The sequence below is a fragment of the Jaculus jaculus genome, chromosome 1 (assembly GCF_020740685.1).
Source record: "Jaculus jaculus isolate mJacJac1 chromosome 1, mJacJac1.mat.Y.cur, whole genome shotgun sequence".
Classification (NCBI taxonomy): domain Eukaryota; kingdom Metazoa; phylum Chordata; class Mammalia; order Rodentia; family Dipodidae; genus Jaculus; species Jaculus jaculus.
Genome location: NC_059102.1, coordinates 301,170,778 through 301,188,811, shown reverse-complemented (window position 1 = coordinate 301,188,811; position 18,034 = coordinate 301,170,778). Strand labels below are relative to the sequence as shown.

Here is an 18,034-nt window from a genome sequence, read left to right as displayed (position 1 = left end):
GCTGTTGTTTGTGACTGAGTTACACCAGAGGGAAATAATGGGCTAGGGATGATGGCTGGATGTTACTGTATTCCCTGAGCAACGTGTTGGTTCACCAGCTCCATCTTTGCCATATGAAAATGACTGTTGGAGTGCTCAAGAGAGAGAATGACCTATGAAGGGGTAGGAGAGGGTTTTTATTCATACCATCTATAGTTTGCCCTCCTGGCTTCTGAGGGAAACCAAAAGAATTAGTGTGAGGGTGGGAGGGTGGCAATTCAAAGTCAGGGAGCATGAAGAATGATTGTGTGAATTGTTGGAGGATAGGGCGGTCATCACCTGTGTGATCCATCCACTTCCTAGCTTCTATTTTGGTTATTTTAAAATACCAGAATGAGCTGGACATGGTGTCTCACGCCTTTAATCCCAGCATTCAGCAGGCACAGGTAGGTGGATCAATGTGAGTGTGAGGCCATCATGAGACTACATAGTGAATTATAGGTCAGCCTGGGCTAGAGAGTGAGATCCTACCTTGAAAAATAATAACAATAAATAAATAAATAAATAAATAAATAAATAAATAAATAAATAAATAAATAAAATGCCAGAATGAGCTGATTTGTATGGAGTATTAAATCAGCTTCTTTTCTTCGTGGATGGAATCTTCCACATGATCTGACTTGGGAGTAGGGAGAGCCCAGGTAGGGAATGTGTGTCAGTTTTCTTCATGTTGGAAGTTTATGTTCTTGGTATTTACACGCTTTCTTCTCTCTTTCTCCACTCCTTTTGTATCTGGCATTTCTTCCCTCAATTCTATCTTCTTTCCCAGGTGTGTTTGATAACTGCTCCCACACGGTCAATGACAAGGGCTGGGCCCTGGGGATCCGCTCAGGGAAGGACAAGGGAAGGCGGGATGCTCGTTTCTTCTTCTCCCTACGCACCGACCGTGTGAAGAAAGCCACCACTGTGACTGGCCACAGTCGCTACCAGTCAGGCACGTGGACTCACGTGGCTGCCACTTACAATGGACAGCGCATGGCACTGTATGTGGATGGCACTCAGGTGGCGAGTAGTCCTGACCAATCTGGTCCCCTGCACAGCCCTTTCATGGCATCTTGTCGCTCCTTGCTCCTCGGTGGAGACAGCTCCGAGGACGGGCACTATTTCCGTGGGTACCTGGGCACACTGGTCATCTGGTCTACCGCCCTCTCACAAGCCCACCTCCAGCACAGTCCCCAACATCCAACTGGGGCAGAGGAGTTAAGCACTCTGATCCTGACAGCCACCTTTGACCCTCTGAAGGAACAGTGGGTCCCCTTCAAAGATGAGAAATATCCCCAGGTGGAGATTCTCCAGGGCTCTGAGCCACAGCCTGAAATTCTGTCACCTTTACAGCCCCCACCTTGCGGGCAGACAGCTTGTGACAACGTGGAACTGATCTCTCAGTACAATAGGCACTGGCCCCTTCGCGGGGAGAAGGTGATCCGCTACCAGGTGGTGAACATCTGCGACGACGCGGGTCTGCATCCCACGGTGAGTGAGCAGCAAATCCGCCGGCAGCACGAGGCGCTCAGTGAAGCCTTCAGCCGCTACAACATCAGCTGGCAGCTGCATGTGCACCTGGTCCACAACTCCACGCTGCGCCACCGGGTTGTGCTTGTGAACTGCGAGCCCAGCAAGATTGGCAACGACCACTGCGACCCCGAGTGTGAGCACCCGCTCACGGGCTACGATGGGGGCGACTGCCGCCTGCAGGGCCGCTGCTACTCCTGGAACCGCAGGGACGGGCGCTGCCACGTGGAGTGCAACAACATGCTGAACGACTTTGACGACGGGGACTGCTGCGATCCCGAAGTGACTGATGTGCGCAAGACCTGCTTTGACCCTGACTCGCCCAAGAGGTAAGGCTCTGACTGGGCCTGGGCGTGTTTCACTTATAGGGAGAATTTCTGATGCCGTTTTATCTTTTACACTCCTAGAGACAGAAAGGATTCAACACAGCGCCAAAATAGAGTGATCTTGGTCCCTTCAAACTTTACTGGGCTTTAAAGGTGGTACTTGGTGTTAGATGAGGCAATTAAGGGCAAAGAATTCATCAAGACACGGGCCTCACCGAGGTCATCTGGGTGCATGGTACGTAGGACCTCTGAGAACCAGAGTACCAAGAGCATGAAGGACCAGAGAAGGCCAAGGGATCTTCAAGGAGGAGCAAATAGTGACTGAGACAAGTCAGCACCTGTGAATTTTGTGGCAGGAGCCTTCCTGTCACTTGGTGGGGGAGAGGTCTCAGCAAAGTAATAGAGACCCAGTGTGGGTTCAGGGACACCAATAATTCTACACCTAGCCACAAAACTGTTGGGCAACTGGAGTTTTCCGTGGTTTAAAAGGCACTAGGTTTCATTTTCCACAAGGCATCCAGAAGGGTCTTTTGAAAAAGGAATGTCGGATTCTGTTATTTCTCTCCTAGACTCCATCTGAACTCCTCACCTGGCCCCGAGGTTCCTGTGCACTGCTATGAATTTCTTCCCCAATCACTGTGCCCACCTAGACAGCATAGACTCCCTGACATTGTTTGGTTCAGTTGAACAGGCCAAGCATGTTCCTGGCCCTAGAGCTTTGCAAGGGCTGCTCCATCTTTTGTCTCCTCTTGGTGGGCTGCCCTTCATCATTTCAATATGTGCATAATACCTCATGGAAAACCCTTTCTGATACCCCAACCAAAAAAGGTTGCTCAATCATTTACATAACCTATTTTAATGTTTTACAATAAGATTTATTGGGAATATTATTATACAAACATATCAAAAATTGTTTGTATCAAGTTACCCTCTTTTGTCCCTTCTTTCTCATCCCCATTTCACTAAAAGCCTCCCTTGGGAGGATATTGGTAATTATTGTGGAGTCATGAATCTACCAGTCAGTTCCTGGGGGCAGGAGAATGCCTCACCATGTCTTCTCAACCATAGTTCTTAAATTCTTTCTGCTCCCTCTTCCATAACATCCCCTGAGCCTTGGAAGGCACATTAGAAGTCTCCTATATGGTTGAGCTCTCGGCAGCCTCTTATTTTCCACTTTGATGAGTTTTTAAATACCTTAGGGTCTACTACCATCTCCCTGGAGAAGGTTCTCTGGCTATCAGTGAGAGAAGCACTCATATTTAATAGCAATTTTTTATATATGTTATTTATTTGTTTATTGGAGAGAGGGAAGGGGAGAAGGAGAGAGACATGCATACACACACACACACACACACACACACACACACAGAAAAACAGAGAGAAAATGGGGGCATTAAAACATCTCCAGCCACTGGAAATGAACTCCAGATGTATGTGCCACTTTGGGCACTCATATTTCATCTGCCACATGCTTTGTAATGTTTCTTGGGCCATGGTGACTATGATAGAGATGAGTCATACCCTGCTTAGAACTCAGTTTTTCTTGTCATTTTGATGGCTTTTGGTTCTCCCCAGTATTTGCTGCCATCTGTAAAAAGAAAGTACTCTAACCAGAACAAGAGCAGCACAGATCAAAGGGAATAAACACATACATTTAGAAAGCCTTTTTATAGGCACAACCTCTGCATTTAGCTAAAGATCAGTTGAAGCTTCCCATTAGGAATCTATAACCTTCTAAGCTATAGGCTTGTGACTTGGTTCTTAGTATCAGGTATGAATTATCTCTTACTGAGTGGGCTTCATATCCAATCAGAGAACAGTTGATTAACCTCATAACTTATGTGCCACTATTGCTCTGGTGAGTACATCTTGCCTGGTTGTTTGATTTTGTAGTTTGCATAATACACTGCTTGTTCACACTTTAGGTGTCTTTTATCCCCCACCTAGCAGCTTGTATAGAGGTTTACAGTAGTATGACAGCTCTCCAGAAGGGAGGTAACTTCCTTCTCACTTCCAGCTTGATTTCTTAATGTCTGTAGCCTACAGAGCCTTCAGACATAAGGTCTTATTATCTAGTTCTGGTGGGAAACCACATATTCTAATGATTACTCTTGTGCATTTCTGTATGTGTCTGTCTTTGCCAAATTTACAATATAAATTCTATGAGATTAAGGCCTTGTCTGTGTTATTAATCACTATTTTCCTAGTTCTTCAAACAGTTCTGTGTTATGCATCTCATTTTCTATTTTCATGAATGTGTTCATCAGCTATGTCTTTTGTTCTGAGACATAAGTTGATAAGAAACATCTCATTTGGTGTCTGGTCCAGGGGTCTGGGGAGTTAGAGGGAGATAAAGGGAGAGGAACGTGGTATCCATGGGAACCTATATATGGAGGCAGCAGGTCCTAGTGCAACTGTGAACTTTGTTCAAATGATGAAAGAGGGAGTCAGGTGAACTAGAGTGGAGGGCAGGTAGACAGTGGGAGGACTGGATCTCAGCACCCGCACATCACCTGTATGGCTGTGTTTTTCTTGAACCAAATGTAGACAGTAGTTCCTGTTATTCTTGTCAGTGGGCAGGCCTCTTGGTGGCAGCTAACACTGTTAGCTTGGCCTGTAGTTCATGAACATGGAATTGAGGATTGAGTGTCGTATTTAGGAATCAAGAAACAGCTGAATTCTAGAGTCTTTGCTCCTTCCCTAGGTATGTATTCAAGCCACAATGATTATAAAATAGGTTTGACTATAGCAATGGTGTTTTGCATTATCTGTAACAGGGTTGTTGTGTGAGTAAAGTGAAATAAGGTGTAGAAAGGCATTTGATGGCTATGGTTTTCAACATACACAAATAGGTCCAACCTAATGTTAGTATTATCATTATTAAAGCTGACAGATAGGAAGTCTCTATTTATATGATAACTTATAGGGAACTGATTGCATTAATAGAAATATTTTCATGAGAAAATTCTGTTCAGTTTTAGATTTTAATAGGCATAAGTAGAGGCTAAACCTCACTAGTGCCACAGTTGATAATTCTGAGGACTCCATGGAGTGAAGAGGAAGTCTTTATTGTTCCCATTGGTCTCCAGGCTTATGAAAGCTCCTCACTGCTCTCACTGAGGGAGCTGCTGTGTTAATCAGATTTCTATCACTGAAATGAAATACATGAGCTAATTAACTTATAACGAAAATGAACTTATTTTGACTAATTTTATGGAAGTATCATTCCAAAATCAGGTGGCCCTATCATTTTAGGTTATGATGAATAAAAACATACATCATGGCAGGAGGGTGTGGCAGAGCAAACTTCTTATTCTCCAGGAAGCAAAAGACAAGCGAAGAAAAGACTATGGTTCCATAATCTGCTTGCCTGCAGGTCCTGGATGCTTGGAGAACCTCCCACTAGGCTTCAAATCCTAAATAATCTGGCCCCTCACAAGAGCATCACTCTCAGGATCAGAAACCTAGCCCATGGGGTCTTGTGGGGCTGCATGAATCAGACTATTTGTTGCTGTGATAAAGACCAGAGGGAAATGATTTAAAGGAAGAAACATTTGTCTTGGCTTATGGTTTCAAAGGTTTCATTTTAGTCTGTACTGGCTTTGTTCTGTGTTTCCAAGCCATAGTGAGACAGTACATCATTACAGAGGACAGCTGTTGATTTCATGGCAAAAGAGAGAGAAAGAGGCCAAAGAGGATATATGCTCTTCAAAACCATTTCCCAAGGGATACGCCTCCTCCAACTATGCCTCAGCTCCTGCATCTCTACCACCTCCCAATAATGACATCAAAGCATGATTCTATCTGGATTAATATATTGATAAGGTCAGAGTCCTCGAGACACGACGTCTTCCAAAAAGCCCCATTAGTTGGCACCCATTCCTTCAGCACATGAGCTCTAGGGGGGGCACTTCAGGTTCAAAGCTCATCTAAAACACAGCAACAGTGGTTCAAGGTGCCCAGGTAGTATTCTTCTTTTTGAATTACTTTACCTCTCTAAATTCCTACTGCTCTTCCCACATCTGGGTGTTGATAATTGATTTTCCTCACTGCCTCTGAGTTGCCATGGGAACTCATTCAATTTCATTTGTAGAACCAGAAGTGTTGTGAGCCTTTGCTTATGAGGATCTTGATACCTATATACAATACCTGACTTGAGGAATTTGAGCAAATATGGACTTTTTTCTGTATTGTGGGGTTAAAGCACAAGGCCTTGATCATGCTAAGCACATGCACTAACAACGAGTTAAATCCCCAGTATCAAGTATATGTAATTTTTGATTCTTAAAAATATAAAACCAGAATAATAAATATTCATGGTTAAGATATCATAATGTATTTTAAAATATAAGAAAAAAAACAACAGTTTCTTACCTAAGTCTTCCCTTGTCCCCATCCTTCCCCATGCACCAGTATTGTACCACACAGGCAACCTTAGTAAGTTCTTTTACCCTTCTTTTCTGTTAATTACTTCTATATCTCTAAATATATTTATATTGCTTGATTCATCCATTTAAAACATTATTCATGAACTTGCTCTTATAATATAAAAGAGATTATCATTTTCATATTGTCTCCCCATACTTTCAACATAGTTATTTTACTTTTTAAAACTGAATCATTTATAGTTAACCAATGTATCCTGAGCCAATTGGTTCTAGGATACCAGAAGATACAAGAATCTGTAGATCCTCACATTCCTTATATGAAAGACATAGACTTTAACTCATACACATTTCTGTTATACTTTAAATCATCTTTGGGTTATTTATAATGCCTGATGCAATGAAAATGATATATATACATACATACATATATATACACATACATACACACACACATATATATATGTATGTATATTATATTGTAGATATAGTGACAAGAAAAAGTCTGTGAATGTTCAGCACAGAGTCTTTTTTTCCAACTGTTTTGACCTAATGGTTGAATCCACAGGCTTAGTACTCATGTGCACAGAAGGCTTCCTGTATATATGTTTACATTATGACTGTGATATGTGATGTGTTGTAGGCAAAATATTCCATTATTTTATTTCCTTTTTACACTGATTCTTCCTAGTCATTACCCTGTACCCTTCTTCCCTTTCTTCCTTCCTTTCTTCTTTCCTCTCTTCTATCCTTGCTTCCTCCTTTCCTTCCTTCTTTTATTCATTTTTGATATCTTCAATTATACCTAAATGATTTATCATACAATCCAATTTATATAAGGTATGTTTAAAGAGGTTTTTTTTTTTTTTTCTAGTAGATTTTATTCTTCTTTTCCAGAATTAACCACTTAGTTACCTTTAGGTCTGGTGTTCACTAATCATCTTGGAGATTCTCTCTGCTTTTTGAATTGCAGCCACTGATTCCTGTGTTGCATGAATATGTCTTCATTTACTAGCTCATTTTACTGGAAAATATTCTTAAGTAACTTTCTAAGAAAAGATTGTTTTAGGCAAACTGTTCTGAAAATGACTTCTCAGAATTTTTTATTTTCCCTTAAAACAAAATTAATTTGTTTTTCTTTTTAAAATTTTGAGTTAGAAAGAATTTTCTCCAAAATTTTGAATAAACTTATTAATTGCTTCTCAGTTCTATTACGATATTTCTATATTTTTAAAAAAATATGGGTTATATATTTTCAGTTTTAGAATAATTTAGACTATTATTATTTGTATGCTAAGTGAGAATTTTTAAGGTAACTTTCCTGAGAGCATTATTATTGTTAGTACGTGAGCATCCAGAAGGTTCCTTTATTTGAGACACTCATGGCTTTCAGCTCTCAAAATTTTTTTCTTAAAATGATCACTTGATATTTCTTCATCTAGTTTTTTCTGTTCTCCTTTTTTCCCCCATAGACAGGTGGGGAGGATCTCCTGAACTTTTTCCATCACTTTTCTCCAGATGGTCTATCTTTTGGATATTTTGTTCTAATTTTGGTAGATTACCTTGATTTTGTCATATAATTAATGTATTGAGCTAATTTAGCATATATGTTTTAAAACTTTTGTTTTTAATATTAATCTTTATGATATTGAAAATTTTTTGTCTAATTTTTTCATGCTATGAATTCTCAAATTTGCAGGGCTTCTTAGCAGCAGGCATCACACATCTAAAACTCTATAATGACCTGCAAGGGATAATTACCTATAAATTCCTTCTTTTGAAATAAGAAATCCAAAGGTAGACACTAGTGTGTGTAGGGCAGGGGTGGTATTTTCTCCTTTTTAATTCTTTCTTATTTATTTTCTGCATGAAGTTTTTCTCCTGTCTTATGCCTTATATTCCTTGTGCTTATTTTATTATTAAAACATTAAATGCTTTTATAAATTATTGGCAAGAAGAAAACTGAAAGCTATCATTGATCAAGTCCCTATGTTGTGCCAGATACAGTAAACAAAGCATAGAGATAAAATTAAGAAAAAAAATGAAGGATAAGTACTAACAACTTAGTAGAGGGCTTAGAAATTTTATCTAAATTCTCTTGGTTTAAACCTAGGCTGAGGTATAAAAATAAAAATATGGTTTAGCAACTGTTTTTCTATGTATAGATTTTCTGTGTTTGAATGGGTCAAAAGGACTTTCAGTTCACAGATTTTGAGTTTCTATGAGGTCCTAAGACTTGGGAGAGTGAGTGGCCATCTTTGAGTTAAATTAACCATATATAAAACTCCTATTATTACAATTAAATCATGGAGTCCAGTCATACAATTCCATTATTATGACTTTTAAGAGATCCAACTTCAACAAATGCTTTGCCAGGCATTTATTAAGCAAACAGAGCAAGCCAAGCCCAGAGTCCTCTCATTCAGGAGCTCACGGTTTAGTGGGCGGTCAGATGTATAGATAGATTACTAACCAAAATGCATCAGTAATTGATGACTGATGTGTGATAATGCTCTTTCTTTCCATTCCATACTCAAGCTTTCCCACCACTCCCAGTGAGAAACCAGAAATGTAGCCCAAAGTAGTTCGCCTCCCAAGGCTCTGAGGGAAAAGAGAGACTGAGGAGTCCAACATCAAACATCTGTAATCCAGATGGTGCTATCAAAGGGAGAGCATTTATAAGGCTTGGGACTGGTCAGAGGAGATATGAGTTATCACCCAGCCAGTGGAACAGAATTACTAAGATATGAAAACTTGGCTTGTGACTAGGGAGAAGCCAGATGTCCATTTCTATTTACTATTTGCACTAGGCAAGTCCACAAGAGGTGCAGGAAGGAAGGGAGTGAGTGCCCACTTCAGTAAAATCACAAATATCAGTGACCATTTCCTGTGATGTGTACTAGGGAGCCAAGCCAAGGGCATCTCATCTCTGGACCCTAAGAAGAACTATGCTTGCCTGACCTTAATTGAGTCTATTATACTTTTCTCTAACACACAGTTTTCCAAGGTTTCTTTGCTGCCATGCCTACTTTTCATCCTTTGCTTTTCTTTTTTTCTCACAGAAGGTAAATGAAGTATCTGACCAAATCTGGAACTGTCTGCTTATCTCTCTGTCATGGTTTCTGTGTCTCAGGTTCCATAATACTGCTGTTGAGGAGAGTAATCACAAATAGAAACAAATGGCTTAGCCCTGTTGAAACAAGCCAGCAATTACCTAGTGCTAGGACTTGCTAAGAGGCTGACAACGGAATACTGTATTTGTCTTCTCAAATCTGCAGTGGACTAACATCTCTCTGTGTTGGAGGCTCCCTGCCTGTTCCTGTTCTGTTTCTGAGAGGCTCAAGGTCAGAGAACTATATGTAGAATATCAGCATGTGATCTTGCTTCTAAAGAGGATCTCAGAGAGTGGTCTGGGAGGTGCCTGTGAGGCAATGGCAGCATGTCGTATCTTCACTGGACTGTGAAAATGGAACATCTTTGGTCAGGAGGGCAGATGCATGTGGTATCAAAGGGAGCAGATGAAGAAAATGCTGCTGCACAGACCTGGATGCTCAGAATTCCCAGGGCTTCCCCCACCCATGCACTGGCCGCTAAGCCAAAGGACTAGCGGAGTGCTGGCTGGTGCAGCGGTAGATCTGCTAAACACCAGCCAGGCTTCATTGAAGGTTTCTCTTGAAGTCAAGATTCAAAGTTCCCTGAAGTGAAGTGATGATGGTGATGATGATACAGCAGAGGGACAGCGAGTATAACAAACAGGAGAGGGCAAGGGGAAAGAAATGGAGGAAACACTTGAATACTGAACAGCAAGAAAATTTCTTTGCCTCTATTTGCTCAAAGTATGTAAACTCTTAAGGGGTGTCACTTTCTCCTTTCTATGTCACCAGGCAAGAGGAGCGGGAGGGAAGAAGTCAGAGAAAGCCTACAGATAAACTAGGAATGTCTCTTGTTTATTTTCTTACAGGCCAATTTCTCCACTCTTTCAATAAATATCGTCTTATGGAACAAATAAGGTTCGCAGTCTTTCTGTTCCCCTGGATGACTGCACTCTTCTCTCCAGGTGTGAGGCGAGAGGCTGTTTTTCTCCTTTAGTGGTTATTTTTTGGCCTCATGTACAGACTTATGAGTGAGCCATGTGGTCTGTCTGGACTGCAAATATTTCCTCTTAGCAAAATTTTAGGAGAGACCCTCGTCTCCAACCGCATTCAGTCATTCAAGGTAGCTGGGCATTTTCCTAGGAGTTGGGGCATAGCTCTGGTATCTTGGCCAAATGCCAGTCTGTCTCAATTGATGTCACTTAGAGGTCCTGTCTTAGAATCGAAGCCTAGAAATCTGAACAATGTCTGTATATTAAAATGCTTTCTTTTTTCTCCTTCTTTCATTTATCTCTCCCTCCCCTTTCCTTCACTTTTCTTTTTGTTTCCCCTTTCTCTTTTTCTTTCTTTCCTCCCTCCTTTCTTATTTCCCTTCCTCCTTCCCTCTCTTCTTCCCTCTCCCTTCCCTTCCTTCCTTCCTTCCTTCCTTTCTTTCTTTCTTTCTTTCTTTCTTTCTTTCTTTCTTTCTTTCTTTCTTTCTTTCTTTCATTCTTTCTTTCTTCTAATGACTGAAGAAATGTTACATCTGTTCAAGCCATCACTCATGACTTCGGATTAAGGTTTAGCACTGGGTGAAGCCCAAAGTCATGTGGCTACCAGGACTCTTCCTGGGTCTCTACTTTGCCACTGTGGACCCATCTCTTCCCCACCCTTCCTAGAAGCTCTAATTAATGTCCTGAATGGAAATATTTCACTTGCTTCTCTGTTTTAGCTCTGCCTAATGTCTCTGGACCTGAGTTCCCCAAGTTCAACTCTTGGGTGGCAAATACCTACTTGTCTTCTCTTTCCTGGGAAATGTCTTGTCCTAAGAGATGGACTTGTTACTTTCTTTGTGTCACTTGTCACCCACAGCAGAATCTAGGAAATCCTGCAGGAACTCTGTAGCAGCTCCCCTGAGCACATGAAGCCCAGGGCAAGAAGCCATGTTATTCTGCTCTACACGACCCAACCTACCACTATGGCTTCCGTGGCCTCCCCTCATGTCACATCTTATTAGATTCCAGCTACAGTCTTCCTCATTGCCCATGGCAGACACACTCCTACTTCATGACCTTTCCATTGGCTTCTCACTGTGCTGGAAAGCTCTCCTTCCAGATTTATGCATGGCTAGCTTGCCTACTTCCTTCTGGTCATTTTTCAAGGTCACCTTCCAGGTGAGAGGCCTTCTCTGGTGGCCCCATCTAAAATTTCACACACTCCCTTGACTTTTCATGGTTTATTTCCTGTTTTAGTTTTCTTTTCAGAATTTATCACCAGACTGGTATTTGGTTTATTTTCTTTAATGTGGATCTTCTCCACTGGAATGTAAATTCTACAGAAGGAAGTTTTTTCTTTCTTTCTGTGGTTGGATTAATATTGTACCCTAACACCTAGAACAGAAAAAGAACAAACTAAATATTCAATAAAATGTTGTTGAAAAGGACATGTTCTTACTCTAGTACAGTGGTTGGCAAACTATGGCCAGTGGACTAAATTTGGCCTACTATGTTTTTATAAATAAGGTTTTACTGGAACACAGCCATACCCGCTTGTTTGCACATTGTCTATGAGCTGCTTTCATGTGGCAGAGTTGTATAGTTACAAGAGAGACCACTTGACCCACAAAACCTAAAATATTTACTATCTGGCCTTTAAAAAAAAAAATCCAAACTCTGTCCTCGTACATATTTATCATAGTATATTGTAATTACCCTTTCTTGCCTGTCTGTTACAAAAGACTTTTGGTTCTTTGTTCATATTTGTCCTTGCACACTTAGTGTGGTAAAAATGAACCATGACCATGTTGTATGGTAGCTTCGGTAGGATAGGGAACCCAGGATATATGCTTATTCATGTTACCCATTGGTAGTAGAATTGCCACATTCATAGGTGAGGGAAAAAGCTGAAGACACCTAGGGAAGGGGGCTATACTTGTAATGGACAGAATGACTTTAAATTGTTTTGTTCATTAACTTATTATTTGAGCAGATGGAGTACCAGATGACTCTGTAAGCATGAAAATAAATTTGATAAACAGAGAGAAATAAAACTATAACAACCAGAAAATACCTGCCTCAAGAGGGATTAGTGAGTGAATGTAGACTCCAAAACTAGGGATGCAGGGGAATCTGCACAGAGAATCTCTTTGAAATGATGTCATGGTTTACCCAACGTTCTTACCAAACATTTTAGATAAGATTTTGTGATTGTCAAAACCAGAGCCTCATTGACGTCAACTAAGAAAATGGATTTACATGTGGGCTGTGGGGATTGCTAGAAACTGAAAATGGTTCTAGAACTCCATTTCTCTCATCTGCTTGGCCCTTGTCCCACACCCTAGTGCTCTGTGTCACTCGTGTCTTGTTAACAATCTACTAGAGTTTTCTAGAGTTTTCATAGTTTCTGTTCCCTTTGAGCTTTTAAAACACGGCCTCGGCCTCAATTTGCCCTGTCTCCTACTTTATCTCACTGGGTCGTTTTTTTTTTTTTTTTTTTTTTTTTTAGACTCATTTCCTACTCATTTCCTGCTTCAATCTTTTGCAATGTCTTGGTTCACATTCTACAAAATTTCATCTTTACATGTGAGGTCAGAATTCATAGGTTTTTAGCAACTGTGGCCAAAAGTAGGGCTCTTTGAGAAATGTAGCCTTATCTCTGCTGTTTCAAATTTTTGAATAGAATGACCTGGATTTTTTTCTTTTATTCTGGATAAACATACTTTCTATATTGTCCTTTTTTGGGGTATTCTGGGACATTTAATTCCCAGAGAAGATCCATGCCAATTATATTCTTGGGACTCCACACTTTAGAATTCAAAATTAATTTTTGTTTTTGGTTTTTTGAGGTAGGGTCTCACTCTGCTCCAGGCTCACCTGGAATTAACTATGTAGTCTCACATGGTGGCCTCAAACTCATGGCAGTCCTCCTACCTCTGCCTCCTGAGTGCTGGGATTAAAGGTGTATGTCACCACACCCAGCCAAGATGACTTGTTTTATAGTAAGATAAGAAATATGATTTGAATTACTTATTGTGCCTAATGATGGCAGTAGTTTATAAAATTTGTATTAGTTTTTTTACACTTCATGTGTAATAACTAAACTTGTATAGTGAAATAATCATATCATGAAATGGCAGAACTGAGATTATATCAACATCAGAGACTGTGTTAATTATTGTGGCTCAGGTATAAGTCTCATGCCCTCAATAAAAGAACTTAGTTGGGGCTGGAGAGATGGATTAGACAAATGACCCAGGTTTAGTTCCCCAGGACCCATTAGCTAGATACACAAGGTGGTCCATGCATCTGGAATTTGTTTGCAATGGCTAGAGGCCCTGGTGCACCAATTCTCATCCCCCTTTCTCTCTCTCTCTCTCTCTCTCTCTCTCTCTCTCTCTCTCTCTCTCTCTCTCTCTCTCTCTCCCTCTCTCCCTCTCTCCCTCTCTCCCTCTTTCTTTCTCTGAAATAAAGTAATAAATTATTAAAACATATTTTAAAAATTAGTTACCAAAAGGAAATAAATGTGGCTGATTTCAGTAATAGCATTAGAGAATTTATACTTAAAACAGTGAAGGTAAGGGAACGGAAATCATGGTAGGTTTGGTGGTTAGGAAAGATTTTTTATAAGAAGTGAGTTCCATAAAGTACAAACAGTAGAGAGTAGTAGAAATAAATTTTTAAGCAAGGGCTAAGATGTGAGTCATATAGTCATGTGAAAATATATTAAGACCACCTTAAAAAGAAGAACCTAAGATAAGTAATTCACTAAACAAGAATGAGAAAAATAGAAGTTGGAATAGTTACATATGCAATATATGCAACATATTTAAAATTTATTTTTATATTTTATTGATGAGTTATAACTATTTTTAATGAAGATATAATAAGGGATTTGGCCTATTAATCTCTTTATGGCACAAAGAAGTGTCTTAAGCCATTGATTCTTTGAGAAGCTGAATCAAGAAACTACAGGTAGTATAAATGTCATGCACTAGTGGGATTAGAGGCAAGAAGATGTGTAAGTAAGCTCCTAGGCAGGAAAAGGTAATATATAGGAAATTGTTAGAAAAAATTGTGTGGCATTGGGCAAAGAACTAGGAAGCCAGACATGAAAAGACTTGGATTTTAGCCCTTGCTTCAATCTAGTGATATAAGTTATCATTTGTTCATTACATTCATATCCATTTATATTCAACCATAATTCATTGAGCACTTATTCTTGACCAAGTACTGTTCTAGGTATTTATTATGCTATGGAGAAAATAAATTCATCCCTCTTGGAACTTACAGTCTAATGTGAGTAGAGAATCAGTCAGCAAATAAATACACAAATGCATGCTATGTATTTATTTTGCACATATATTAAATACACACATATGTGTGTGTGTTTATTTTCTAACTGAAAACATACCTTATATGTATTCATGATGATATCTTGGGTGATAAATTCAGTAGAATCAGAGAGACTGAAATTCTTGCTATAGAAGCAGCATGGGGTGTATCCATGGAACATCTTGCTGAAAAAATAATATTTTAGCAAATGTATGAAGGAAGCAAGGCAGTGAGCCATGTGGAGGCTCTGAGAATTTATTCCAGGCAGAGAGATCAGTGAGGAGTTGGTAGAACCAAAATGGAATGAGTTTAACAGAAATTGGTTAGTGGGGACGAGCCATATAGAGTCTATATAGTCATAGTATAGAGTTTTAGCATTTCTTTTCTTGAACTAGGAAACAGTAACAGAACGTAAATAATAGTGAAATAAAGAAACAGCAAGATATGAGTGGAGAATGTGTAGAAACTTCCTAACTGCTCTATCTCAAGCAATATTTTAAAATTCAAATGAGAAGATGCTTGCTTAAAATGTCTTGTGCACTGGAATTATTTTCTAAGTGAAAGTGTTTAGGGAGACATGGGATTCAGTAGGGTGGTTGGAGATTGGTATACGTCCTCAAGGAATGTGTCAAGAAGTACTTGAAAAATAAATGCAGGGCTGGAGAGATGGCTTAGCGGTTAAGCACTTGCCTGTGAAGCCTAAGGACCCCGGTTCGAGGCTCGGTTCCCCAGGTCCCACGTTAGCCAGATGTACAAGGGGGTGCACACGTCTGGAGTTTGTTTGCAGTGGCTGGAAGCCCTGGCGCTCCCATTCTCTCTCTCTCTCTCTCTATCTGTCTTTCTCTCTGTGTCTGTCCCTGTCAAATAAATAAATAAATAAAAATTTAAAAAAATAAAAATAAATACAAAAAATATAAATCTCAGTGTGGAATATACAGAGGTAATATATCCCTTATTAGGTGATAGGTTTGGTCATTAGGTAGAAGGCAAGAGACCTTAGTTACACTGAGTGATGGGGCATCTTACCCTACCTACTCTGGTTAAAGGCTTACTATAACAATGCAAAGCCAAGTACAATGAGCATCATCTTCTGTATATCAAGCTTTAAAACATATTCACTGCCCAGAAAAGGCTATGTCTGTGGGTTATACTTAGTACCCAGTAGTACGAAGAATTTACAAAGGAATGCTGCAAAGTTTGGTGGTGAGGAATGTTGGTCATAGCATTGGGAACAGACAGATATTCCAAATTCTTTCAAGAGAATCAAATACTGGGCTCAACACAATGAGTTTTTGGATATTAAAAAAATGTCTGTCTAATCCAAGCCAGCAGAGACTTGCAGTTGCAGCAGTCAATGTAAAAACAATCATGGGTGAGCAAAAGCATGATGTGGCTATGGAAAATACGCCACCCACCCACCCAGGCTCTCTTAAAAGGGATAAAGTGTCCAGATTGCTGGACAGTAAGTTTTATGAGGAACATTAACAAATTGGAGCATTGAAAAGATTGGAAGCTAGTGGTAATATGATAGTGCAATGACCCTAATCTCCTTATATAGGGATCTTAAAGTCCTTCCTGCTTGGTTGGAAAGCCAGTATAAAAGGGGTTTTAAAATAGAGGACTCAGAAAGACCTCTTTTGCCTCTCATTTATTCTACCCACTCACTTATTTATTCATTCAGTTTATAACAATCATTTAGTGAATGCATACTATAGACAAAGGAGCAGATGCGAGAGGTGTAATTCTTGTCTTTACTCCTATGGATCATGCAGTATAGTCGCAGTACTGAATAGAATAAAAATCAAAGGCTATCTGTAGTTTATTAAGAGAGAAATGTGCTGGAGAGATGGTTTAGCAGTTAAGGCACTTGCCTACAAAGCTTAAGGACCCATGTTTGACTCTCCAGAACCCCCATAACTCAGATGCACAATGGTGAGGCAAGTGCAAGGATGCACTTGCCCACTAGGTGGCACAAATGTCTGGAATCCAATTGCAGTGGTTGAGGCCCTCATGTGTCAATTCTCTCTCTCTTAAAAAAAGGGGGGTGGATTGTGAGGATCAGGTCAACAGAGAATTGGCACATTGCAGATATGCAAGGAGATCTAATATAACTATAATAGTAAGTGTCATATATTCAGTGACCTAACCATAGATTATGAAATTATAGCACTGTCATGGGACCTTCACAGTACAGTATTATAACAATCACTCAAACTGACTCTATGTGGATCCTGGGACTTCCAGTTACATATGTTTTGGAAATTATAGCTCATTATTCTATTAAGGAGTTTGGTCTTTCCCTTTTTACAGATTTTTTTTTTCTTTTTTTGAGGTAGGGTCTCATTCTAGCCCAGGCTGACCTGGAATTCACTCTATAGTCTCAGTGTGGCCTTGAACTCACAATGATCCTCCTACCACTGCCTCCTGAGTGCTGGAATTAAATGCATACACCACCATGCCCATCCTTTTCATAGATTTTAATGTCATGGAAATATCATCATCCCTAATTATATCATTCAGCTATTTTCTGTATGATCATAGATCTTTGGTCAGAACATAGATTATATCAAATTTTTCTCCCTTTTAAGTAGCCTAGGCCACCTCTGGTGGTTTTTTGGTGGATACAGAGTAAAGATGGTATTTGTAGCACTGATCTCTTCTAGGTTTAGAAACCTTGCGAAGCTATCATAGCATTGTTGTGTAGCTAATTTGAATAGATTATCTTGTTTTAAGACTACTATAGAGCATATTAAAACTAATGTGTCAGGGTCCCTTTCTAATGCTCACACCAGTGTCCATCTTAGTTTTAACTTCTATGTTTTAGACTTTATTTCTATGGCTTGAGAAATCCATTTGAATTTTTCATACATATTTATAAATAATTGAATTAATTTTTATTCATTTGTTTAGGTATTAGTTATACTATACTTTATTGCAAGTAGGACTTGAATTGGATTGCATATTTTCATATGACACAACACTGAACATAAGAATCATTGGGATGCTAAGGACTGGGGATATAACTCAGTGGTAGAGCACTTGTCTTACATGTGTAAAGCCCTGGATTTGAGCTAGCTCTATAAAGAAATACGTGGATAAATAAATTAAGTAAAATAAGAAACAGACAGGAAAAAGGAAACCAAAGAAAAAATGAAGACAGATAAAAGGAATTATGCCAGTATGATGCTAAATTTGCATATATATTAGGGTGCTTAAGTTATTCCACATATTTAGCTATGAATTTCCCAGAATCAACACAAAGAGGGAAGTCAGTTTGGTTATACTCTTAACTCTACTTAAAAGATGAAAAATATGTAACTGCTCAAGGAATAATGGGAACAGATAATTATACTGGACAGAAATTTCTCCTG

The 18,034-nt window shown here is 39.6% G+C and overlaps 1 protein-coding gene across 2 annotated transcripts in view; it reads left to right on the top strand.

The window, feature by feature from the left end:
- Pappa2 (pappalysin 2) overlaps positions 1-18,034 on the top strand; it is a 253,987-nt gene that overhangs the window by 29,894 nt on the left and 206,059 nt on the right. For both annotated transcript variants that reach the window (XM_045146446.1, XM_004658765.2), the window contains exon 3: positions 809-1,880. In XM_045146446.1, the coding sequence (XP_045002381.1) occupies positions 809-1,880 (1,072 nt within the window). The remainder of the gene's footprint in view (positions 1-808; positions 1,881-18,034) is intronic.